Genomic DNA, 24,850 nt, shown 5'->3' with positions numbered 1-24,850 from the left:
TGAACTGGTGTCACAATCTAAAATATCGGTATTTTCATCCCATCTGCCGGCATCTAAGTGGTTTACCTAAATTGTGACGGAGAACAAATATAGAAAGGCAGAGCCTACGCTCTGCAAAATTCATTGCACTAAGTGGGTATCGAGAAAACAAAAGAAGAACATATCATGAAAACCTCCCCCAGCATAACAGCATAAGCTCAATATCTCGCCCGCCTCGCCTGCCACCAATGCTTCTCATTCTCCACCAGCATCTCCCGATGCTGATGACTCCACGCCCGCAGCTGTCTTTCCGGCCCCACTAGACGCACACGATCACGACCTCGGTGTGGATATCGTTCCTGGGTACAAGACTTGATCGCAAGCTCAAGCAGCTCAAGAATGAAATAAGCGATGGGGACTAGAACGAATAATCCCAGTGCAACGGACTCGGGTCCATGATTATCGACAAAATCGAGCAATTCCGCAGGCTTGAGGTATGTGATGATTCGGGAGTGACAAGTATTCGCGCTAGATTTCGCGTCGTCCGGCTTGTCATTTGACATAAACTTCCCCACCCACGAGCCATAAATGCTGTAGTGCGAGTCGGAATGTGAGGGCACGGTCTTGGCCTCGGCTGTTTTGCTGTCATCTGAGATGCTAGCTCCAGCTCCAGCTCCAGCTCCGGACCGTAGGCGAGCAATGTACTCCTGGAACGTCGGGCGTGGGGTATGGATATGTGACTCCTGTGCAGCGAGGGGTCGTTGTGTGCGCAAGATTTCACTTCGCTCGGCGACGATGGTTGGCGTATCGCCCGTGAGCAGGAGTTTAACCGGGAATCCGACGGCAATGGTCGCGTATAGGAGCGCAACGCAGTGGGTGACCTTCATGGTGGCCCCGAGGAAACGAGGTAAAAAATGAGATGAGGAGACATGACAAAGGTCCGGGGTCAGAAAGGGTCATCTTAATGAAGAAGAGCAAGTACGAGATGCAAGTCGAGGCCAAAGGCCGAAATCCAGCAATGAAGGCATGTGGTGGATTCGGGGCTGTGATTGGTTGGCCGGGGCTTGCTATCGTTGCCCTTTTGGGTGTTTATATTCGGGCCGATGATGTCCAGTTGCAGCTAGCGGCCACTCTATAAGCCACGGTGTAAGCCACTTTATAAGCCCATGTCCGCTAGTTTTATTATTACTGGTGTATTTAATTGCTAGCTCTGATCAGGGTCTTGGGGCTTCCGGGCTCCTGTTCGGATAGAACGCGGGGTGCCCGACGGCGCATATCAAGCCACAGGCTTGGCTCCAGCATTGGGTCGTGAGGCTGCCTACTGCGAGGAAGCCATGAATTCTTGGTTATGGAAAAAGGTACCTACTGAAACCTATTGGTGTTTCGGGTAAAGGAGGTAGGAATCAACAGACTTGACATGGGCCCACGAAGCTTGTCCGGGCCCACAAGTAACAATACTGTGTAAGATCATCATCTTCTTCCTCGAATAAGCACCTTATCTACACCCAAACGATCCATGTTGGGACAAACCACCCAGAAATTCTCTAAGAGGCGGTTCCTTTCAAAACAACGTTCTGCATCAATCCAGTGAACCCCTCTCCAATCCTCGCCAACGGCGCCTCCACCGCAATAGGCGCCCACACATGATACTCCCCATTAACCCCAATCTTCGCCAAAAACTCCATCGTCGTCGCCTTCTTGCCATTGCCGACAGTCAACATAGTCTTGTTCCCATGCGCCATCAGACTGACATCAGTCCACTGCTGAACAGGCAACGTATAGTTCAACGAATACGCACTCCCGCCACTGATCAGAGTCGCGTTTGTAATACTTCCGTTGCCGTTAACGAACATTGAATCTGGTCCCGCGAACAGAGTTCCAGGTGTACTGGAGGTGGGCTTGACTCGGAAGGAGAGCGTGTAGTCGCGCCCCTTGCTGCCGAGGGGTGTTTCTAGGTAACATCCGTCTGCGAGGTGAAGCGTCGAGTCTGAGACCTTGCAGCCGTGAATGGTACCATGATATCCGTTGCCGGAGTGGTCGGTGATTGTGTTTGAGGAATCGTCGAAGGCATACTTCAAGATTGTGTCTGTCTTGCTGGGGATTTTGCGATCCAAATTCTGCCCTGGAATCAAAGCATGCAGGGTATCGAAAACCGAGTTATACTCATCCTGGGTGATGTTGCCGCCCCATTGCTTATCTGCCAATGCGGGGAGAGCGTTGCGCCAGGAGTAGTAGGCCTGTAGCACGGTAGTTGAGTTCTGGCCGTAGTCGTTCCAGATTGCGGCTATCTCGCCGAGAACGTGGGGGTTGTTGCGCGCTGGGTTGTCGCCCTTCTTCTTGGTATCGAAGGTGACTGGGGAGTAGGCTTCACCATATGGGCCATTGAAGACCTTGTCCTGGGTTAGTGTTTGTGGGAAGGACCCGGACCACCCGCCGACGAGGTACATATAATCGTCTGAATTGAGGACGTTGTATCCGTTCATGATATAGTCGTAGTACGGTTCGTCGGCGCTGACATCCCAGTGCTGGTAAGAGACAGACTTGGAAACATTGGCACCCTCCTTAGGAGTAAAGGTGCCCCAGATGCGCATCGATTTTTGACCGTTGGACTCGGACCGGATGAAAGTATTCATCTCATTGACGAAGTGAGTATAGTCTGAGACCAGACTGCTGTCATATTCATCCGCACCAATGTGCACAACCTTGCTGTGGAACCAGGGCAGGAAAGTTTTCCAGATTGTCTTCATCGTGGGGATAGTATCTGGGTGGCTGATGTTGAGCATGCTCACGTCCTCAAGACCAAGTTCGGGCTTCCACTGCACGATGACCAACGCATGACCAGGGGCCTCAATCTCAGGAATGACAGTGACTCCACGACGCGCACACTGGGATTGGATGTTATCAAATTGCTCACGAGTGTACGACTCATTGGCTCCGTGGCGGTTCAGACCAGCTACTGCTGGGTCGTCGGTCAAGAGACGGAACGCGGCTGCCAGATTCATCGACTGTTCGTGCGAGTAAATATCTAGATTGTTGTAGAGATTGTCGCTAAGATGGATGTGGAAAGTATTCTGCTTGAAGAATGAAAGGTACGAGCACATCTCAATCAGGAAGTCAGGCGGATAGTAGTGTCTGCCGGCATCGAGCTAGATAGGCGTGTTAGCTATGTAGAGCAATGGACGGCGAACAACTTACAAAAGCACCGCGAGTACCCCAGCCAGGTGCGTCTGCGCCCAGCCCCTTGGCAATGGTCGAGTCTCCAGCAGTTGCCTGGATGATTGACCGGGTGGCCCACCATGCGCCCAAAGGACTGGCGCCAGTGATGACCAGGCCCCTATTATCGACCTTGAGAGAGTATCCTTCCGAGGTAGGCCGTCCAGCAACATCCTTGAAATCGGTGTTGTTCCCTAGGGTAAGAAATATCGCATTAGGTTTGCGCTTTGTGCTCTTTGCGAGCTGCACAGTCAATCCTAGGACAGACTTGAGGTCCTCTTGGAAGGTCTCCGCGAACTGCTGCAGAGTTGGAGGGATCCAAGTCTGGCTATTGTGGTCGACCTCATCAGCATATCGAGAATCTACCACAATATGTGTAAGCTGAGCAAGATCGTAGGTGCCTCCTGTTTCAGTGAACGGCGTTGTCGGTACGGTCAGTAGACGAGCGGAAGCTAGACAACGTTAATGTGTTTCAATCAACCGAACCAGCTCATCCATACCTCCAAGCCAGGCCAAGGCGCTAGTAGTGCCCAGAAGTAAACTCCTCAATTGCATGATGTCGTGTGTCGTTACGTGTACCCACTACGAAAATCCCGCATTGGGTGACTTCGAATATTTAAGTCCAGACAGAATTTGGGTGCGGAGAAGACATGTAACCGTGCAATCATAACAGAGTCACATTGTTTCGAAGAGACCTTGCGGTACAACATGAAGAGAGGGGGCGATCGGCCGTGTCTTGCAGAGAGGCGATAGCACCGACGATCGTCGGCTGCGGGCCAACCAGCGCTCTGTTAATTATCCGGGGAACAAGCGAGGTTAGAAGCGAGGTGTTAACTACTCGCTGGGAAAATTGAATTTGATGAAACCGTTTGATATTGATGTGCATTGCATGACGTTCCACGCACGGGGGTGAAACAACGAGGTTGGGTTTGGTATTGGGATCGTTGCCCAAAAGTAGTGACCTCGGATGTGGCGTATGCCCACGGGAGGCACGGCTTTGGCTTTTTTACACTCCCATCTAGCCATTCCAAGTGATTTTGTTACGACATCCGAGAATTTCCTTCTCTTTGCTTCCTTCTTAGCTTGCTCTAGAGGATAAGTCCTTGATTATCGTTCGTCGCGTAGGCGCCTATGACTTTTTTTTGGTAAGTTTGCTAGTATTAGTTTCGGCTATAAATACTATAGTGTTGGGGTCAGGATAGCCTATAAAAGTACAAGAGAGATGTTTAAAACTCGGTAAAGAAGGGGGGAAAACGATGACGGTATCCTTGAGGGTCGAATTGGATGAAATACGGCTACGCAAGGACCGGTGAGTAAAGTGTGAGCAGAGCTACGATTCTCTTCCCAGACGATTTAATTTCTAATCATACAGACTGCTCCATGATTGTTAGAACTCAGGTATATGCAGCATGGAATCTATAGTTAAGCTTTTGACAACACTACACGGGCGATACATGTCCCAGGTTAAACGCGGCACAGACGACCGTTCTGGTCTGGAAGGCCGTCCTCGCTGTTTACAACCCAGTTGTCACTACCGACACCAGTGGGAGCGTAGAAGAGGAAGGTAGGGTCGTAGATCTGCTTCAGCTTCCATAAGCGGGCGTAGTTAGAACCGTAGAATGCCTCCTTGAAGTTGGGCTCGAGAATGTCGGACTCGGACATGTAGGCACCGGCGTCCGGGCAGGTAGCACGCCAGATACCCATAACATCATTGGTGAAGGTCTCCATCTGGTCCTTGATGGCCGTGTTGTTGGCAGTGCTGCTCCAGCTGGTCGAGGTGATGGCATGCAGGAGCGTGTTGCGGAAGGCCGGGTTGGCAGAGTTGGAAGGGTAGCCATCCTGCAGTTCAGCCTTCATGTTGAAAGCGAGCAGGGCATACCCGGCAGTGACAGTCGTGCGCAGAGCGTCGAAGGTTGAGTTGAACGAGTAGGTGGTCTCCCAGTTGGCACGGGGGAACAGACGGGAGCCAGTCATCATCACAGAGGATGCGACGGTCTCGAGCGGGAAGCCAGCCATCCAGGCGTCGTAGTAGTTATCGTAGTAGGTGGAGTTGGGGGTGATGGAGATTCCAAGATCCGCGAGATCCTTATACCACGGCTCCACGAGAGCGTTATACTCAGCCAAGGTGTGGTTAGTCGCAAAGAAGGGGTTCATCAAGAACTCGAAAGAGTCAGTACCAGTCGCAATAACCCAGAAATAGGCGTAGGTGCCAGCGTCGGCGTAGGCAGGGAATCTCTCAACGTAAGAGCGGATGCCAGCCCAGAAGGTATCGGCGGAGACGTTAGTGCTAGTGGCGAAGCTGAAGGTCGACACAGTCACGCCAACCTTAGGGTGGACACGGGAAATGACCGAGGTGACAATACCGAAGGTACCTGGTAACAAAGTCAGTCAAAAGAAGATATCAGGATAGACAAAAGCGAAGACTCACCACCACCGCCACCACGGATAGCCCAGAAAAGATCGGGATCGGTCTCCTCAGTCACGGTAACGAACCGACCATTGGCCAAAACAACCTCGAGCGCCAGGACCTGATCAGCAGCCAGGCCATACATGCTGGACATGGGCGAGTGGCCGCCACCAAGGACATAACCACCGGCAACACCAACAGTCTTCATGATTCTCCATTAGTAATCAAAGTCAATGCTATGGTTTAGTAGACATACCTTGCCTTCACCACCAACGGCGGTGAAACCAAGCTCGTTGGCTTTCTCATAAATCTCATGAGCCTGCACACCAGCGCCCATTTTGACCGCGGGGCCCTGGTAGGTGCGGCTCTTATAGTTCTTGATATAATCGATGTCCTTCAGGTGATGAGTCCAAACACCCAAGGCACCGGCACCGGTGGACTTGCCATTGAAGTCGTGGCCAGTGTTCTTGACGACTAGACGGAGATTAGCGTTACGAGCAAAGTTAACAGCCAACTGGACCTGAGCCACGTTGCTGACATTCACAGCGTAGCTGCTATAACCGCCAACCGTGCAGGAGGCAGAAGCATTCGTTGTGGGGAGACAAGTTCTGCCCTCGAACAATGGCCACATCACCGAAGCCGGGTCCGCCGCGCTTTCCAAATAGTCAGTGGTATTTTGTGAGTTCACAATCCATCTGATCACTCACTGAAGGTTGGAATCTGTCCAATCCGCAGTGATGGTGTCACACTCATCACTATCATACTCGGGCCAGGAAGAATAACAAGCAGCGGCCAGAGGCACTGTCTTAATGAGGGCACCACCCAGTAATTCATCAAACAGGGTCCACACAAAATTTGAGGGCCATGCGGCATCTCCAGGGTAGGCCTTGCACTCATTGCGAGACCGGACGCTTAAGCTGCTGTTCTTGGCGAAGTCAAAAAGAGCGGTGTGATTGGGGGCTGCAGTGGACAGAATATGTTCAGTCAACTGGAGTTGTTCATTTGTGAACAGCGGAGCCCCGGCATCGGACACCGATGACACTTTCTGCACAGCAGCGGCACTTCCTGGGGTTGCCAGGTAAAATGCGAGCAAAGCTCCTGCAAAGATTGAACTGGGCGCCATCACCGAGTTGAGTCAATTAATGATTCAGTTGGATCCGCAGGAAGGTTACCAGAAATGTGGCGACTCAAGCCTTTAAAAACACCAGAGCCCACGGCTATTAGAAGATTCACTAAGACAAGCTCGCACATTGTCCAGCGACTCTCGGTACTGTTATTATGCTTCGCCACGGGGGAAGACCCACAAGGATGCTTCGGAAGATTCCCTAAAGCCCTGAGTGAGCTCCACCTCTGCCTCGGAACTTGTCATCGATAGTGAATCTAAACCTTCTTGGATATCGCAGCCGAACTGATCTCCGAGGTACAATGGTAGTCGACAGTTTCGGAGGGTTTTTCAAGCCTGCTGGAGCCCGCTACATTGGCACTATCCAAACGCTATACTATTTGACGTCGAAGTGTGCGCCACACTCAATCTGCGACGGTCGTGTTGGTTCTAAAAGTGACTAGAGTGACAGGGGTCCTCGGATTTTCCGGCTCAATGATCTCGAGCCATTCATATCCCGATGGGCCCCACCTTTGCGTGCATCGTCGGCTTTCTCCCGTTAGCCAACAATCTCGCTTACCCTGCAATAATCCTTGTGACCCCTGCATTTGACTTATGTACACGGAATAATAGATACAATTCAACTATGTGGCTTTGGACTATTTACCCCTCGATCAAACTTGTCTAAAGGTAAATACGCCAAAGTGTCAAGGGGAATCAAACGTCTCAACAGCCGTGAATTGGCCCCCGAATTGGCCCCCGCGGAACCATCGAAGGTCCACTTGGACATTCCCGATCCACCCGAATTGACAGTGGAGGATCCCGCTTGGTCGTTCTTGCAGAGGCTAGATATCATACGACTTAATTTTATTTTCTTTGAAAACATTTGGCCGACATGCCCCGTACAGAGTTTCTCAAAATCAAAATAAACTCGCGGCTGTGGCTCCCCTGAACCATACACTCAAAAAGGTAAACCTGGACGGCAATCCAAGAACGGCATATTTCCGAGATCTGAAATGATGTGGTATCTCAGCCGCCGATGGAATCCTTCGGAAGTTAAATTAATGTTCTCTACTGCTGAATTGGACGGAAAAATATTCATTGTTCATTTGCGATGGCTCGTGGAGCCCGCGATCAGACCCGAATCGATCGGGGATAAGTACGAAACTGAATCATTTGCTTGTACCGCACCGAGATTGTCTCACTACTCCGAATGTCGGACACTATCACTCCAGCCATGAATCCTTGCTGGACACGAGGCTTGCTCCTGTGACGAAAAGTCAAAGCAACGAAGAATTTTCTCTCTGCGTTCCTGCAGGGCGCGGGCTCTCACGGCGGTATTTTATGTGACACGGAGTCAGTCCCCCACAGGTTTGTGACAAGGGTAGCGCTCAGGAATCCTTTCGAAGCTTGATATTGTGAATTAGTGATTTGCCATTCAATTGGATCCTTCCAAACCCAGAGTAGCTCCATTCTCATATCACTGCCGTGGGGGGTGAGCGAGCGTCATCCATAATTGGCCGTCGGAGCTCTAGGGCCATGCAAATGCCATATGGTAATAGTAAACGGGCCTTCCGGGCTGGAACCCTATTTATTCTGTAATGAAAGCTGACTTAATTAGGAGTGGCGGGTTTGCTTCTTCTTAAAAGAGTACAGCCTCGGCCAGCTGCCCCCTCTCTGCTGCAGGCTTCTGTAAAATACTTAAGGATGATTGACACCAGTCGCCAGAATATTGCACTGGGAATCGTGGTCGCGTTTCCGATTATCGGTGGTCTTTCCATTATCTTGCGACTATGGAGTCGCTATTTGAAGCGATCTGCACTATCCAGCGGTATGGAACTTCCTTGTGGATCTACAAACACTGGTTGTCGAGGGTATATTGGTTGCTAACGAAGATACAGATGACTATTTGATTGTTATAGGCTATGTATGGACTTTCTTCCCCGCACAGTACTGGCCATATTCTAACCTTCACTTGTGATTGAAACAGATTTTCGCAGTTGCACAATCCGTCACTTCATGGTATTGTGAGTGCATCACTTCCACTAGAAAATCGACTTAAAGGTTGTTAATTGGGTCGAACAGATATCAAAACCAACTATGTTGGAATCTACGAGTGGGAAATTCCCTTAGATTACGATGTGAAGAAGGGCTTGATTGTAGGTATCGTTGCAGCAATCGCAAAGCGAGGACTAACACAGGATGGCAGTGGAACTTTGCCAACCAGCTTCTGTATAACCCGACCTTGTCAATAATCAAGCTGTCCATATTGGTGTTTCTACATCGACTAGAGTCACGGTCGCGACTCGTAAATGGCCTCATATACATCTCCTTGGCTCTTGTCATCGCTCTTTTCATCGCTGTGCTCTTCGTCGATATTTTCCAATGCCACCCTGTGGCGTATATATACGATATGTCAATTGCAGGGGGCAAGTGTATTGACGAAGGTGCATTCTACGTATCGACCGCGGCACTGAATCTCTTCACAGACTGCTTGGTCCTCTCGATCCCAGTCATCATTACCGTGAGATTACAGATGCCGATCAGGAAGAAAATTGCTGTCTGTCTTATTCTGTGTCTGGGAGGAGTGTAAGTCATTCAACCCAAGCGCCGCTCTCTATAGTCTAACCAATGTTTTCTCAATAGTGCGACCGCCATCGGCGTCTGGCGCATCATCATCCTCGCACAAGCCTTCCTCTCGAATACAGTCACACCAGACGCCACCTACTCAATCGGCTTCTGCAGCTCAGCCATTGAAGTAAACGTCGCCGTCGTCACAGCTTGCGGTCCATCCATGAAAGCCATCGCGAACAGATACCTACCCCGACTCCTCGGCACGTCGCAGAATGGAGGGACATCGGGCTACGGAGCGGGAACGAGCGGCTCTCGCAAGTTCCCTGGATCACGCATGTTCTCAAGTCACAAGGCATCGCAGCTGCAATCCGATGCAGATGATACCTATGAAATGGCGGATCCCCAAGGCGTGAACCGCGTGGATATTAACGCCAAACGCGACTTTGACATGCGAAAGTACAAGCGCCACGGTGATAGTCCTAGCGTTTCCAGTGGGAGTGAAGATGGCGTGATTGGTATTATGAAAACAACAAATGTCTCCGTTCATTATACCTCTGGAGAGATTACGCATACGCTCGATAATACTCGGTCGCGGGTTGAAAAACATTCCAGTGTCGATAGTTTGGTTTAGATAAAAGAGTCGAAAAGTTAGCGCCTACTACCATGTTTTAGATTAATTTAATGAAAATCTCCTTTGTTCCACGGTCTTGTTTATCACTTCCTTCTGACTATGCCTTTCTCTGCGTGATTCAAGCTACTGGAATCATCCAGGTGCCTCTTGGGGTTTTAGGAAACGTCATCCCTTGAATTGGCATGCCAGTGGGTTGGAAGACAGGGCCGAATATGGAATGAAGACACAAACAAGACACTCCTTGATGAGTTCACCTTCCAGTGAAAACTTCTACCACAGTTCATTTCAATCGATGAGGAGAGTCAATCTCTTGTCACAATCAGAATGTCACTCGATCTGACCATTCTCGACAAGGGCCTTGCTCGGTTCCTAGAAAACGATCTCATCCTGATATATCATGCAGGAGTCACCATTGAGGAGTTCGAAAATGCAGCCCATGTCCTCCTCTCAATTTTGCCGGTGCTAGGCGGAAATTTGAACTTTCTGGTGAGTGGACCTCAGTCATCAAGTCTGTTCTCCCACTCACTCACTATGTTATAATTAGCGAACCAAAATAAAGCCCTCGAAGAAGGTTGATAATTTATCCGAGCTCTGGCAAGGCACTGAACTTGATCTACATGTTGAAGATGTTGTGAAGACACCATGGATCAACGATGTTGTGAAAAGCGTCGAACTCTCGCACCTGAAAAATTTCCTGGATGCCAAATTCAATGTTATCAAATTACTCCGTCAGTGCGTTGTCACCATTCAAACCGTGGCTTTAATTGACGGAAGCATTTTGCGCTTCAAAGTCCAAGGTCCATTTGGAGATGTGAATGGTATATTACCCCAACGTTGTGCATTAGAGCTGTGACCCAATTTTCTGACCTGCTTTCCAGCGATGCTTCATATAGCACGAGCATATTGCTCCATTCTGGACGGTTATCTACCGACAATGGTATCAAGCTTTCGTCCACCGCTAAAGCTAAAGGAATCTCTCATTGAGAAAGCGTTGGAACAGTCAAAATATGTCAACGATATTCCAATCGCTCGGATGCACGCTGAAAGCTTCAGAACTGGCTGGTTTCCCTTTCTAAGACGTGGACTCAGTTCTGTCATGCATAAACTGCGAAACAAAGCTCGTCATACTTCACCTCGCGTTAATATGGCGCTTCATATACCCCAAGCCGCAATCAACGCCTGGTCCAATGAGGCTGAAAATCGAAACATCCAAGTCACAGAACACGACCTCGTCCTGGCTTTCCTTTACCAGCAAGCCTCGATCGATCCAGCGGACCCGTCTACCGTTAGTATCGCTGTGAATATCCAGCGCCATTTGGAGACAGAGGCAGCTTTTGGAAACCCTTGGCTCCGGATCCCTGTGCCATCACGGCAATTCAACGGCCTGAGATCCCAAAATGATACCACGGCTTTGGTAGACAGGGCAGTACATATCCGCCACACTATCGATAGTGCTCGAGAGCCATTATGTCTCCATCAAATCATGGAGCAACATTCTTCAATGAAAAACAGCCCGTTCGTCATTCGAAGGTTTGCTTCGAAATCTACACAGCTTGTTGTATCTTCTTGGGCGAAGCAGCCTTTCTTTGATATCAATATTCAAGGAGGCAAGCCGGTGCTTGTGGATGCTAGTGTGAGCTTCTATGGGGCTCTTAGGCGTCTTGGCTTTGTTGTGGATGATTTATTAATTATGTGGAAGGGAGATAGACATGAAGATGGATACTGGGTCCAGGGTCACCTTTCTACTGGGTTATGGGAGAGAATGACAGACACCTTGGCGGATTACTTCTAAATACAATCAACACTCAAGCGGAGTTTTCAAAATACGCACACACCTGCTACCATCTGAGGGTCCTAGGCTTCCTTCGCGAGTTTTAATTCTAAGGCCAAAAACGGTGAGCAGGTTTAGCTCCATGACATACTATGTGACTTTCGATGAGCAGATGAATATCTTCAGGTAGGTTAAACTAAATTATGAGATCGGAACAAGCATTTCTCCCTCTCTAGTTAATTCTGTATGTAAACATTCAAAGCCTTCACAGGCTGAATCGCTAATCAAAACAAAAACTTATTGTCAATTCACCCTCTCATCTCAGCGAGTCTGTACTCCTCAGGAATGGTCGGCCACTTATCAACCCCATCAAGAAGCGCAAGCGCCATACCGCCACTCAGATGGACCTGAATATGGCAGTGCAGCAGGAATGCTCCTGGGTTGATAACATGGTATCTGATCGCCAGCCACGTCGGGCCCGTAGCGGCAGCGGGAGTCGCGAATGTATCTCTGTACTGTGGGGTCTCGAGGTTGAAGTTCTCGGGGATGTGCTCCATAGCTTCTGCCACGGTTGTATAGTTCCAAATACCTTGGCCCTGGCCGATGACATAGTACTTGTTTGAGTGCTTGTGGATAGGATGAGGAGGTTGCAATGGAGAGCTGACGTAGAAGATGAGATCGACCCAGGTGTCGTTCTTTGTGTGCAGGGTCAGGTCACTGTGAGCGACTGAGCTGTTCGGGTGGTAGAGTAGGGGCTGAGCATGTTCGAGGGCTAAGGCGTAGCTTGAGTTGCCTAGTATCCAGCGGTAGGAGGTGTGATAGTGGCCGATATTCAAAACGTGGGTCTGCGCGATATCTTGTGAGGGGACTGTAGCTGGGAATGGGACGATATTCGATTCGTCGAGGATGACGGTTTCAGCGGTGGTGTTCGATCCGGTGATGCTAATTGACGGCTTCGAGGGGCCCTTCTTCATCTTTTGTTGAGGGGTCCCATGACCTGTCTCGTATGAGAAGGTCGCGGTGGTGTTGAGAACCTGGTTGACACCGTAGTTTGACAAGCGAATCGAGTAGTTACCCCAGGGCTTGTTAAGCTTCACCATGACAGAGTATCGATTCCCGTTTGTTAATGTAATAGCATCAACCTCGACTGGCTCAACATATTGTCCTTCCACGGCATAGACGACCATCTTGTGCTCGTCAATAGAGAACATCATGGTCGCTATACCGGCAGAGCTGATCAGATCATAGCTCACGTAGCCCTTGATTGGGTCAACCTTGAGCACTTCACTAGGACCCTGGTGAGATTTACATCCAGAAAAGACGGTAGGTGGGAGGGCGCTAAGGTTGTGAGAATAAGTCCCTTCCGCGAGAACATTCGAGGGAGGGAGACAACCAATATCGGTCAGTTTCTGTCCTCCAAGAACAATTTTCTGGGCTGCAGTCGTGTATTCGTCAAGCGCACTCTGGCTCAAACACTTAACAGAGCCCTTTCCGTTAATCATGAGTGCATTGGAGCAGAAAGCGTCGCGTCGGCTAGCCTCCTCGGCGTTCCACAGCTGCTCAGAAGTCAACTGGCGCCAATCGGAAAGCATTACAGGCGAGGTCCGTTTCTCAGCCCTTTCCATCAGTTTCTGTTCCATTGTGTTGTTGGTGATCAGGCGGAATGGCTTCTCAATAGATTTATCTGGGCTGATATAGATCGGCCCATAGAGACCATCGTCGATTTGGCCCCGGGTATGGGCGTGGTAGAAGTAACTTCCATATTGTAAGGCGGTCCATTTGTACAGGAACTTTCCACCGGCAGGGATAGGCTTCTGTGACAAACCCGGAACGCCATCGGACCATGGTGTGCCCATTTGGTCAATTCCTATTACGAATCAGGTATGAACGGTACAATTGCGTACGGGTCAGAGTATCTACCGTGGAAGTGGATCGTTGTTGCGTTGGGAAGTTTATTGTGAACGTAGAACTCCACGTTATTACCTTGTTGCAATCGAAGCTCAGGGGCTGGGAATTGGCCGTTGGTGAAAATCATTTTTCTAGGAGCACCCGGAGCTTCATGCCAGTCCGCCCAGGTCAAGTTGACTTCGAATCGAACCGTGCTCACAGAGCTTACTGGCAAGACCTTACCCTTGGCCCATTGGGCAAGGCAGAAGAATACCAGAGCCCCCAATTGGCAAAAGGAGTTCATCTTGCTTGATCTGGATGGAAGACTTGCAAACTTCCAAGCGGCAATAGACCCAGGAAGAGGTTTTATAACTCTGCGAGGGATAATCAAGAGCTAAATTATTTCACTGGGAATTCCAATCGGGTGGATCGGATCATGTTGTTGTTCAAAAGAGCCCCCCCTTAGTCAACTTTCAGGCCCATTAGTCTGTTTGTCCCACTGGCGGTGAGGTAGGTACTGGGCCCAAATACGAAGCAAAGCTATTCATGGTAGGCCAGACTTTTGTGGATCAGCTGAAAGAACGGGTCTGTGATCTGTTAGGTTTGGTCGATCTGGGACGCCTGATCAAGGGGTCTTTGCCACTCAACACGATCGTATTTCCGTAGGTGGGTAGCGCAGCCTCAATAGTTGGATCATGGGCCCCTCCCTCATAGCGGCAAGGCTATGCAGATCCCAACCCCACCGTGATGGAGCTGGTCGTTGGAGCCCGAAAAATGCCCGACGCACTCCTACATATGTCGAATTATGAATTGTGGTGTGATTGATTGGCCATGGAATACAAGCAGTCACGTGAATCTCCTGCCAGCATTCGGGGAGCGAAGTCGGGGTTCAGCTTCCAAATTGTCCTGCAGATGTTAATACATTTTGGGCTGAGCTTCGCCCCTTTTCGCTCAATCCCTTTTGCACCAAAGGACCGTGGATCCAAAGAGCTGATTTTTGAATGTATCTGTATAGTTACCACAAGCCTGAAAATTTTGAACGAAAAAGATCTTTTATAAATTATACGGCCAACGATTGACCCTTCAAAAACACCAGGAGTCCTGAGCCAGATGGGCATCATCGTTTGCTCAGCCCTATAGTCCCCTGAGACCATGCCCCCCCCACACTCAGCTTCAATCGGCCTGGGCTACTTTCAAAGTAAGCCGTACACGCCACTCGTGGGTTGCCTGATGTTAGTGGACTTAAGAAAACCGAAGATCGATCGTAATATTTTGAACTGGTGGAGAGCAATCAATACCATTCGGACCGTAAATAATGATAAAGCCCCAACTCCCCAAGATCATAGCCGCCTTCAAGGTAGTAAAGCGCCGTAAGTGAGAATGTGGGTCCCACCGGGACTGAGAAGCCGGCCCTCTAATCGCGGTGAGATTGAAGTGCTGGTTAGCTAGGTTATAAGCACATAGTCTATCTGAGCACCCCTTATCAGCTTATCATGGAGCGACCCTCATCCGCTTTGAAGCAAGTTGAGAATGGTGATTCTCCATCCAGGCCGGGCTAACAAAACGATCAATTGAATCTTACAAGATTCCTAGCTGTCCGCGCACATATTTACTACGTTCCACGGGTACCTACTTTGGGGTCTTAAGCTCAAGATCCGCTTCATCAGAGATAGTCTTTCGTGAAGGAATAAAGATAAAACTGAAACTGTCGATAAGCTTCCGGCGGGATTGATAAAGAAGCCGTCTTGCGGTTACTTGCCCGTCATACCGGCCCATGTGTTGTTGATGAGGGGTCTTGTACTACCTCGGTGATGATCTTCCCCTCATGAACGTTAAGAAATCAACCCCGCCACCTTGAGGTACACCTTCTCTCTTTCTGAAAACACACATTGGAGTCTACACCATGGCGACCAAGTACAATTTACCATTCAAGGTGTGTCTCTCTTTGCTTTCATTCCTCTACTTTGTTGGAGCTCAGTGGAAGCGATCGGCGAGATGTCCGAGCCCCGCGGATACTCAACGGTTTCCGGGACCTGTGGTATTAAGAAATTAACTGACCTGCCCCTAGCTGAGCGACCCAACCCTTCTACACTTCGACTCTTTTATTGGAGACAAATGGGTTGAAGCGAAGAGTGGGAAGCGATTTGAAGTGCTCGGTAAAGCTCATTGTTCACTTCCGGGAGCTCTGCACAACTGACGACAAGGGAGACAGATCCCGGCACCGACAAGGCATGGGCAAGCTGCCCCGCAAACTCGACAGATGATGTGAACGCGGCAGTTGAGACGGCGCACTCTGCTTTTGAGGACTTCCGGAAGGTGAATCCGCGCCAGCGCGCTAAATGGCTCCTCAAATGGTGGGAGCTGACAACAGCCGCAAGAGATGACCTGGCTCAAATCGTGACCTACGAGACGGGAAAGCCTATTGTTGAGGCTTATGGAGAGCTGGATTACTCACTTGGCTTTTTGTGGTGGTTTGCTGGCGAGGCAGAGCGCATTCACGGCAGTGTGGCTGTCCCTGCCGCGCCCAACCGCCGACTGTTCACCATCAAACAACCTATTGGTGTTGCGGCGGCGCTGGTGCCGTGGAACTTCCCCGTGGCTATGGTTCTCCGTAAGGTTGGTGCTGCTATGGCGGCTGGTTGTACGATGGTGGTGAAGCCTAGTCCCGAAACACCTATTTCGGCACTTGTGCTGGCAGAGTTGGCGCGTCGTGCGGGCATCCCGGCCGGTGTGTTGAACATCCTGACGACAGACTTGGAGAACACGCCTTCCCTCAGCGAGGCACTCTGCAAGCATCCACTCGTAAAGAAGGTGACCTTTACTGGATCGACCCGGGTTGGCAAGTTGGTGGCCATGCACTGCGCCCACGGTCTTAAGAAAGTTACTCTTGAGCTGGGCGGTAACTGCCCATTCATTGTCTTCGACGACGCCAATCTCGACCAAGCGATCGAGCAGCTCATGGCCTTAAAGTGGCGCCACGCCGGACAAGCCTGTATCACAGCAAACCGTATTTACGTGCAAGCGGGCATCTATGACCGTTTCGCCGCTCTGCTAAAGGAGCGCACCACTGCTCTTGTTGTCGGTCATGGCTCTCAATCTGACACGACAATGGGTCCATTGACCACCCCACGCAGCATCGACAAGGCCTTGGCCCAGGTTGAAGACGCGCGACGCCTTGGTGCGGACGTACTTTTGGGCGGCAAGGCAATGACCTCCAGCCCGGGTTACTTCTTCGAGCCTACTATCCTGTCAGGAATGACAGAGCAAATGCAAATCTCACAGGAAGAGTCTTTTGCTCCTATTGCGGCGCTCTATCGCTTCGAGACCGAGGAAGAGGCAGTTAAGATGGCCAATGATACCAGTATGGGCTTGGCTAGCTACGCTTTCACGAAGAACATTGATCGTGTGTGGCGTCTGTTTGAAAATCTGGAAGCTGGTATGATTGGAATGAATACCGGAAACCAGTCTGCTGCCGAGTCGCCATTTGGAGGTATCAAGGAGTCTGGCTACGGCAAGGAAAGCGGTAAAGAGGTTGCGGTTAACGAGTACTTGGTCACCAAAACGGGCACATTGACCATTGAGGGACAGTACTAGATATTTATTGTATGACTCTGGGCCTATTATACTATTTCGGTTTGAATAGCAGTCGCAGTTTAGCAAATTGAAGGTTTTGTACTGTGAACGCTCATCTACCGATTCGAGTGCATATCATTGTTTTTCCACCACATCAGGGCTTGGAAGGGACAACAGTCATGAGTGAAAATCATTACAAAATGAAGATAATGCATCATCAAACCTCCCCTCTCCAAAAAGCGAGGTCTCATCCGACTCTGTATCTGTTGTTACTGGGGTGACAGTGCTCATTACGTGGCCCTTGGTTGCATTGATGATCGCATCGCGGATGTTGACCGGACGCCGAGATCGGAGTGCCTGCTGACGGAAGAGAACAACTTCCTTATATCTACACAGTCAATTAGAATTTGCAAGTAGAACCTCCAAGAAGGTGAACTTACATAGCGGCTTTCCAGGTCTCGATAGATACCTCGGCGTTATCAAAGCTCCAATCAAATGGTGTCTTGACTACTGGCTCATCTTCAGGGTCGTGGTAAGGTGCCAAGTACGGGTGAGACAGCGCGTCCCGCGCGTTGGTCCTTATTTCCACATCGAAATTCAACATTTGTTCGAGGAGTCCCATTGCTGTGGGTGTCAGAATTGGGGCGTTATCAGGGAACAGAAGGCAAACGACACATACCATCTTGGTCGAGATCGGGGAAAACATCAGGCAAAGATTCACGTTTGCACTTAGGCAGAGACTGAACAAAGGATCTTGTCTGTCTATAGGTTAGCCTATGCGATCCACATACAAGCTCCAACAAGGGCAAACCCACATGTTTGTTTTTAATCGTTTCCACCATTCGCTCTTCGGGATTACCCAAAAGTTTTACGAATAAAGAAAATTGATCGGCATGGCTAGTAGCCGGGAATAAAGGCACGCCTCGAAGCATTTCCGCAAATATGCAACCCGTGCTCCAAATATCTACCTTTTCGGTGTATTCTTGCCATGTGAGCATAATCTCCGGAGCGCGGTAATATCTGGTAGAGACGTAGCCTGTCATCTGGTGATCCCGCAGTCGAGCGTGACCAAAGTCGCCTATTCGCAGGTCGCAGTTTTCATTGATGAGTATACTGCTCGGTTTGAGATCACGGTGAATGATGCCCGCAGAATGGACGTATTTTAGCCCGCGCTTGAAGGATTTTTAGTCTGTGCATGCCAAGTGAAGTGACTGTTGCAACCTACCATTATTTGGTAAAGGAAATATTTCGAGAAATCATTATCGATTGGGCCTTTCCCAATGATTCTTTGGAGGTTGGTCCACATAAGCTCCGTAACGATATAACTGTAAAGGTCAGTGAAAGAACATTGGTAGTTGGCTTCAACTTAGCATACAGGTCTTCCTTGGGTGATATGAATACGTCCACAAGACCGATAATCTGGCATCATGTCAATAACGTTAATAGCTTCGAAGGCGCAGTTTTTAAAGGTAAGACCAAACATTTTCATGTTGTAAATGTGTTGACAGTTTAAGTTCGCGGAGAGCTTGCTTCGCCAGCATAGCAGAACCAAATGGTTTTGCGAGTTTTTTGATGGCGACTAACTGGTGCGAAATACTGTCTTTTGCGGAGCTGGCCGAAAGGGTCAGTACTTAATCTTTGTTGAATTCCGAATGAGCACTCCTGGGCGTACCACATGAGCCCGAAGGCATCCAGCTCTACTGGCTGTGGCTCTGAGTACCTGCAAGAAAATCCAAAGTGAGTCACTTGTCACTGCAGATATGTAGGGATAGCTTACCTTGCAGTCAATTCGAAGTTCACTCCCACCACTGATGTGCACGAGAAATCCGACATTCTGCAAAAGCTCAACAGATTTGAGGGTGATTAGAAACTTGAGAGGGAGACCGGTCGTCAACGCTGATCAGAAGCAATGCAGGAAAGCTGGAGTGTGCAGCTGGAAGAGGGGCGGGTGCAGGTAGGAGGCCGCGGCAATTTCTGGTAGCGGTGGATGGCGGTGGCGCTACAACCAGAACGACATACGAACTGGACTTCTTATCCCTGAGACCCTATACCTTGAACGGGGTATAAGAAACAAGATTCCAAGGTGGATAAACTGACTGGTCAACACTCTCTGCAGTGTCTTATATCTCCCATTTATGAGCCTGGAAGACAACACCTAAGATCCGTCACTCGGTGCCTCTATTACCGAGCTGTGGTACTTTCGCGACTAACTTTCGACAAGAGGTGTTTAAACAGGTTCCAAACTCGTACCCAAGCAGTTGAAACCGGCTACTACTACACATCAAGACAAAATTGTGTCCCGCAATGTGATCCGATCACCTCGGTATCCCGTGTGAAGAATGCATGATCGAGACCTTTTCGACCGTGACTGTATTGAACACGTTACATCCCACACCTACGCGCGATAAGAGGCTCTAAGACACGAGAAGTTTTGGTTGCACAGCTCCTCATGATACTCCTGGAGCTCCCATGGGTTCTAGCTACTTCTCTGAAGCGCAGAGGCACTAGAAGCCATCTCCAAGATTCAGCAAATTCTTGATGGGGCCTCCGCAGATCACACCGGAGCTATATAATTGGTGGATTCTTTTGCCGTCAGGTTTGATTGGTAGCTTGTTTCCCGCACGCTATTCCTAGAATAGCTTAGTGGCTCGACGACGCAATGCACATCCATACCTGCTATGGCCTGCCCTGAAAGTGGTCTCCACGATGTGTCTTGGTTCCATCGGGCGAACCCACCCCACGGGCCGTTTAGCAACCAGGGTGGAAGCGCCTTTCTCCAGTCTTCTGTAACACATCATCTGTGATTTTTATCGCTTCGTCTTCCGCCAATCGGGTTAGATGAGGCCACTTCCCCAACACCTGTAGACCCAACATCCATAGACCTATGACATTATACGTAACTCAATCCGGACATGGCATTGTTAACCGTTAAAATATGATTGTTGCATCGTAATCCGATCGGAAAATGCCTCACCCGTTCCCTTACTTTTCGTGCTTCTTCTTCCACATTGTTTACTCCTAACTATATCTGGTTTTCTCTTTTTACCAATGCGCCATTCTTTTGAGAATCGACAACTAGACGCCTTGACTACACCTTATTTGCACACATACTGTTTACCTGGCGAAGACTGAGCCTAAATAAATTTCTGAAGAAAGGGTTCTCCAACCTAAAACCTCATACACGATGGAGGCGGAGGCGGCTGGGGATCCTACTAGGGACCCCACGAACCCGGCAAAGGACGACGACTATGGCGCTGGTCGCCGAGCGCGTGAAGTATACCGCTACTTTTGACCTGAGCGTCTCTCTTCAATCGACGAAACCCTCACACCAGTAGCGAAGGAGGCTCTTCTCTAGGCCTTCCGCAATTCCATGACTCAACTTCCGCAAGAGACTCGCCATCTACGTCACCACAGCCATCATCCATGTTTTTAGTACCGCAAGAACAAGTCGAGGCCACTGCGAAGCCCACACCCGGGTCGCTGGTGCTCGGCGGACACAACGATACCTTAACATCGCTGGAATTATTGGCGACTTTGCGCTTAGACGTCGATCGCGTAGTTATAAGGCGAGGACCGATGAGCTCACGATCGGGGAGGTATTCCTGACCTTGCCTTTTCAGTGTATCAGATCGTGGCTCACAGTTCATCATAGCGCAATCCAGCAATTCAAATAAAGATGAGATCGATCAGCTAGGGTGTTCAACCCTTAACGTGAGCGACTGGGATATGTGCCAGGTACGTTTCAAGATTACAATTCTAGTTCATCCGAGCTATTGTTGTTTAGACGTTAGTAGTGCAATGCTCATACCACGAATAGGATACCGTTGCTCTTCCATCATCTGACCTAGACCGAGGCGAATATAGCTTCCTGGTGGTCAAGAGTCTAGCTCGGACAGCGAAGATTCTTCCCCCTCGCGTGAAGGCCGCCCTCGACCAAGGGCTCAGATGAGCTCGAAAGTCCCCCAAGAAATGGAAAATCAGAGAGACGGCAATGCTCAACAGGTATTTTCCAGGGGCGACTCAGATTCTTTTTGTACCTCCGTGGAATGCGGCTAATTCCCAGTGGTTCGGTGGTTGCTTCTGCTGGAACAACATCAAAAGCAATGTCTTTGATCCAGCAGTTGAGCTGAGCTCACTATTGGGCTTTGGCTCTTCTCTAATGGCCAAGTGTAACCTTGTCGAGTCACTCATCTCCAATCGTCAAAAGGCCGACTTCCTCGATAGCATATCGTACGTCATTGCGGAGGCAACACGCGCGAGGAATATCACCTACAACATGTCACAGAGACAGTCTGCGTAGCCCTCTTCATTGAATGATGACAGCGACCGAAATTCTGCAGAGCACGAATTTGAGACCTTGGTACTGTGGATGCGGCCGAAAATGGCAGTTTTGCAGTTTCTGCCATGAAACAAAAACAGCAGGGCTACGATTTCATTTTAATGGGTAAGACATAAGCCCATTATTCTGCTTCTCCCGGTCATTTACTCAAGAAAAACTAGATATTTCCATGCCGATAATGGGCGGCTTTGAGGCCACACGCAGTATTCGCGCCTTCGAGAAGTCGCGCCTCGACAATTTGAGGTCGTCCACGATCATCGGCCTGACCGGACTGAGTCGTTCTCATGAAAAATCAGAGGCCATAAAATCGGGCATGGATCGGTTTATGACGAAGCCGGTTGCTTTCAAAGAGGTCAAGAAGATCCTGGGCCGGTGGAAATAAGCCGATGTGCTGCGCTGCGCTCGTGGAGATGACCGCGTTGAGTATAGTTGACGAGTGACGTGGGTAAACATGATTCCTAGGAGGTGCGATTTTCACGCTGCACCTTAGCTTTGTACATTCGATACGTCCAACAGCAGATAGCTAGATGCTAGTCCAACAATGTGTGCATGGATGGATCCCGGCCGCTGGCCAGACCGAAAGATGTAGATAAATGCCGCCGTATCCTTCTTCCCTCTTCTCCGCACCACCCTGCCGCACATGGCCTCCCTCAATTCTCTCCGCCATCTGGTGCAAACGCACCCGATCATCGACAACCATGCTCATAATTTGCTGAGTCGTGATGTGGCTGCCGACTACGATAGCTACCCGCTTGAATCCATCACATCCGAGGCCCACGGTCGCGCGCTGGAAAATGCCCGCGCGACCCTGCCACTTCTACGAGCCACCAACCAGCTCGCCGAGCTTTACGACACGCCTTGTGCAACTTGGGATGATGTAGTCGCCGCACACAGTCTCTGGGTAGAGAATGACTACGATGGTCTGATCCGCCGCAGCCTGGAAGGCACGCAGGCTCTGCTCCTGGACGACCTGCTCAGCGACGAGGATGTCGAGTCCTACGACTGGCACGACCAGTTCACCGGCTCTGCGACGAAGCGCATCGTCCGGATTGAGGCGGTTGCGGCCACGATCATCGGAGATCTGATGAGCACTGAGCGTAAGGAAGGCGAAACGGTGTGGAGCAAATTCCGCCAGCGGTTTCTTGATGTGATTGATCGCGCAATGGACGAGCCAGCCGTGGTCGGTTTCAAATCTGTGGTTTGTTATCGCACCGGGCTAGATGTTGACCCCTACTCGGGTGATGAGGATTTGTTGACGGCTTCGTTGCATCGGGTACTTGATTCGGGCACTCGGAGATCTGGCTACCGCGTTGAAGAGAAGCCGCTGAATGACTGGCTGGTTCAGCAGACACTTAAGGCTATTTCTTTCAAGAAGAGGGCTGGTATTGTGAAACCTATGCAGTTTCATACGGGCTTGGGAGACAATGATATCAGTCTTGTCAAAGCTAACCCGGCCTACTTGCAGCCTTTGATCGAGCAATACGAGAATGCGGACATTGTGCTACTGCATTCTGCTTATCCGTATACGCGCGAGGCAGGATATCTGGCATGTGTATACCCCAATGTCTACCTAGACCTCGGTGAGGTGTTTCCTATGGTGAGCCGAGAGGCCCAGGAAAAGATTTTGCGGGAGAGTCTCGAAATCACACCCACCAACCGAATACTGTGGAGTACGGATGGCCACTATCACCCCGAAACTTTCTGGTTGGCCAACAAGCAATTTCGTCAAGCTCTTGAGAAGGTCAGTACTACCTCTTGGCCCGATTTGATCATTGCTCATCTTTTTATTAGGTGCTTGTCGAATATGTTCAACTTGGTGACTATAACGTTCCACAGGCGAAGATGGCGGCAGCAGACATTCTCTTTCACAACTCAAATCGACTATACAAGTTAAATCTGGAGCCGAATATTGTGCATGACGCTGCGGTATCGAAAGTCCAGCCCTCGCTTCCTTCTGACCCCCTGGATGCCTTTCTTCTGCAAAATCCGGATATCGAATATGTCTGGATGCAATGGCTCGACTATACCGCAACAACTCGTGTGCGCATGTTCCCAGTTGAGGAGTTCGTTCGCATTGCTCGCAAAGAACGCCGTGTGGGAATTTCACAGGCAGTCTGTTGCATGTTACACGATGACACAGTTCTCCCGCAAGGATCCACTACCGGTCAATTCTACATGGAGCCAGACTTGAACAGTCTCTACCGCAACGGGGGACTACCATCAACAGCTGCACCTAGTGCATCTGTCATGACATTCTGGCGATCGGAAGACGGTACAGCATTTGAGGGTTGCCCGAGAAGTACCCTTCAAAACATCGCGGATAAGATCCACAGTGAACACAAGATGCAATTGAAGTTTGGCTTCGAAATCGAAGTAGTCTTCATGAAGGCAGCCAAGGGTCAACGCACCGGTCACGTCACTGAGTATAACCCGGCCACGACCAATCACTCCTGGTCGCAAATGACCTCTGAGACGCGACAGCTCATTCCCCTCCTTGAAGAAATCACTCGGACGCTGGCTTCCATAGGTATCAGACTAGAGCAATTTCACGCCGAGTCTGCGCCCGGCCAATTCGAATTCGTTCTTCCTCCGGCAGCACCTCTCACCGCTGTAGATTCCCTATTAGCCGCTCGACAAGTGATCACCGCCGTCGCAGAACAGCACGGCCTCCGCGCGACTCTTCATCCACGGGCTGTCCCTGGTGGTTTCGGCAATGCAGCACACGCCCATGTCTCCATCGATCCACCTACTCACGAAGACGCATTCCTCGCCGGCATCCTCGATCACTACCCATCCATCACTGCCTTCACACTCTCCTCGGAAGCCAGTTATGAGCGCGTGCGTTCTGGCATCTGGGCCGGCTCTGAATGGGTCACTTGGGGCTTCCAGAACCGTGAAGCGCCCATGCGGAAAATCGGGCCCGGCCACTGGGAGTTCAAGTCCTTAGATGGGCTGGCCAATATGTACTTGGCTATGGCCGCTCTGCTCGCAGGTGGCAATATAGGGCTGGATGCGAAATTGGCCTTGACGGTGAAAGAATGTACTGTGGATGCGGCGACCTTGAGTCATTCCCAGCGAGCTGATCTAGGTATCACGACGATGATACCTAAGACTTTGGAGGAAAGTCTTGAAAATCTTGAGTTGCATACCTCGAATACTTTCAAAGATCTTCTGGGAACTGAGCTTGTCAAGAATTATGGTACAGTTAAGCGTGCCGAAATCGTGCGTTTAAGGGAGATGTCGGAGGAGGCGCGTCGGCTGTGGCTGTTGGAGCGCTATTGATTTTCGGGCATTCAGGGAAGGCTTGACCGTGATATAAAATCCATACCGAGGACTGCGCATTTGCCAGACTGTGCAAACGATGAGACTGTCGA

General features: G+C 50.1%; 11 protein-coding genes across 11 annotated transcripts; 6 read left to right on the top strand and 5 right to left on the bottom strand.

The window, feature by feature from the left end:
• Nucleotides 1-197: 197 nt before the first annotated feature.
• On the bottom strand, nt 198-866 carry N7443_007876 (uncharacterized protein; the record flags this gene model as incomplete). Its single annotated transcript, XM_056887932.1, has 1 exon — nt 198-866. One exon carries the CDS (start codon nt 864-866, stop codon nt 198-200), a length of 669 nt encoding a protein of 222 aa, XP_056739623.1.
• Nucleotides 867-1,523: 657 nt separating this feature from the next.
• On the bottom strand, nt 1,524-3,747 carry N7443_007875 (uncharacterized protein; the record flags this gene model as incomplete). Its single annotated transcript, XM_056887931.1, has 3 exons — nt 1,524-3,125; nt 3,175-3,644; nt 3,693-3,747. 3 exons carry the CDS (start codon nt 3,745-3,747, stop codon nt 1,524-1,526), a joined length of 2,127 nt encoding a protein of 708 aa, XP_056739622.1.
• Nucleotides 3,748-4,656: 909 nt separating this feature from the next.
• Nucleotides 4,657-6,722, bottom strand: N7443_007874 (FAD-dependent oxidoreductase; the record flags this gene model as incomplete). The annotated part of the gene is made up of 4 exons (XM_056887930.1): nt 4,657-5,564; nt 5,621-5,801; nt 5,856-6,252; nt 6,307-6,722. The coding sequence occupies 4 exons, from the start codon at nt 6,720-6,722 to the stop codon at nt 4,657-4,659; spliced, it is 1,902 nt and encodes a 633-aa protein (XP_056739621.1).
• A 1,686-nt stretch (nt 6,723-8,408) lies between these two features.
• Nucleotides 8,409-9,906, top strand: N7443_007873 (uncharacterized protein; the record flags this gene model as incomplete). The annotated part of the gene is made up of 6 exons (XM_056887929.1): nt 8,409-8,532; nt 8,603-8,628; nt 8,692-8,728; nt 8,787-8,860; nt 8,911-9,290; nt 9,348-9,906. The coding sequence occupies 6 exons, from the start codon at nt 8,409-8,411 to the stop codon at nt 9,904-9,906; spliced, it is 1,200 nt and encodes a 399-aa protein (XP_056739620.1).
• A 324-nt stretch (nt 9,907-10,230) lies between these two features.
• On the top strand, nt 10,231-11,698 carry N7443_007872 (uncharacterized protein; the record flags this gene model as incomplete). The annotated part of the gene is made up of 3 exons (XM_056887928.1): nt 10,231-10,392; nt 10,451-10,724; nt 10,785-11,698. The coding sequence occupies 3 exons, from the start codon at nt 10,231-10,233 to the stop codon at nt 11,696-11,698; spliced, it is 1,350 nt and encodes a 449-aa protein (XP_056739619.1).
• Nucleotides 11,699-11,985: 287 nt separating this feature from the next.
• Nucleotides 11,986-13,868, bottom strand: N7443_007871 (multicopper oxidase; the record flags this gene model as incomplete). The annotated part of the gene is made up of 2 exons (XM_056887927.1): nt 11,986-13,544; nt 13,598-13,868. The coding sequence occupies 2 exons, from the start codon at nt 13,866-13,868 to the stop codon at nt 11,986-11,988; spliced, it is 1,830 nt and encodes a 609-aa protein (XP_056739618.1).
• Nucleotides 13,869-15,467: 1,599 nt separating this feature from the next.
• N7443_007870 (NAD-dependent succinate-semialdehyde dehydrogenase) lies at nt 15,468-17,158 on the top strand (the record flags this gene model as incomplete). The annotated part of the gene is made up of 3 exons (XM_056887926.1): nt 15,468-15,497; nt 15,633-15,720; nt 15,777-17,158. 3 exons carry the CDS (start codon nt 15,468-15,470, stop codon nt 17,156-17,158), a joined length of 1,500 nt encoding a protein of 499 aa, XP_056739617.1.
• Nucleotides 17,159-17,314: 156 nt separating this feature from the next.
• Nucleotides 17,315-18,970, bottom strand: N7443_007869 (uncharacterized protein; the record flags this gene model as incomplete). Its single annotated transcript, XM_056887925.1, has 9 exons — nt 17,315-17,525; nt 17,578-17,761; nt 17,817-17,895; nt 17,953-18,309; nt 18,363-18,462; nt 18,513-18,556; nt 18,619-18,748; nt 18,810-18,857; nt 18,915-18,970. 9 exons carry the CDS (start codon nt 18,968-18,970, stop codon nt 17,315-17,317), a joined length of 1,209 nt encoding a protein of 402 aa, XP_056739616.1.
• Nucleotides 18,971-20,321: 1,351 nt separating this feature from the next.
• N7443_007868 (uncharacterized protein) lies at nt 20,322-21,437 on the top strand (the record flags this gene model as incomplete). Its single annotated transcript, XM_056887924.1, has 5 exons — nt 20,322-20,411; nt 20,527-20,733; nt 20,780-20,872; nt 21,002-21,139; nt 21,201-21,437. The coding sequence occupies 5 exons, from the start codon at nt 20,322-20,324 to the stop codon at nt 21,435-21,437; spliced, it is 765 nt and encodes a 254-aa protein (XP_056739615.1).
• Nucleotides 21,438-21,654: 217 nt separating this feature from the next.
• N7443_007867 (uncharacterized protein) lies at nt 21,655-21,858 on the top strand (the record flags this gene model as incomplete). Its single annotated transcript, XM_056887923.1, has 1 exon — nt 21,655-21,858. The coding sequence occupies one exon, from the start codon at nt 21,655-21,657 to the stop codon at nt 21,856-21,858; it is 204 nt and encodes a 67-aa protein (XP_056739614.1).
• Nucleotides 21,859-22,116: 258 nt separating this feature from the next.
• On the top strand, nt 22,117-24,758 carry fluG (uncharacterized protein; the record flags this gene model as incomplete). The annotated part of the gene is made up of 2 exons (XM_056887922.1): nt 22,117-23,217; nt 23,268-24,758. 2 exons carry the CDS (start codon nt 22,117-22,119, stop codon nt 24,756-24,758), a joined length of 2,592 nt encoding a protein of 863 aa, XP_056739613.1.
• Between the last annotated feature and the right edge of the window lie 92 nt (nt 24,759-24,850).

Source organism: Penicillium atrosanguineum, assembly GCF_028827265.1.
Source record: "Penicillium atrosanguineum strain IBT 20685 chromosome Unknown utg000006l_segment0_segment0, whole genome shotgun sequence".
Taxonomy (NCBI): domain Eukaryota; kingdom Fungi; phylum Ascomycota; class Eurotiomycetes; order Eurotiales; family Aspergillaceae; genus Penicillium; species Penicillium atrosanguineum.
This window is presented reverse-complemented; position numbering and strand designations above follow the sequence as displayed.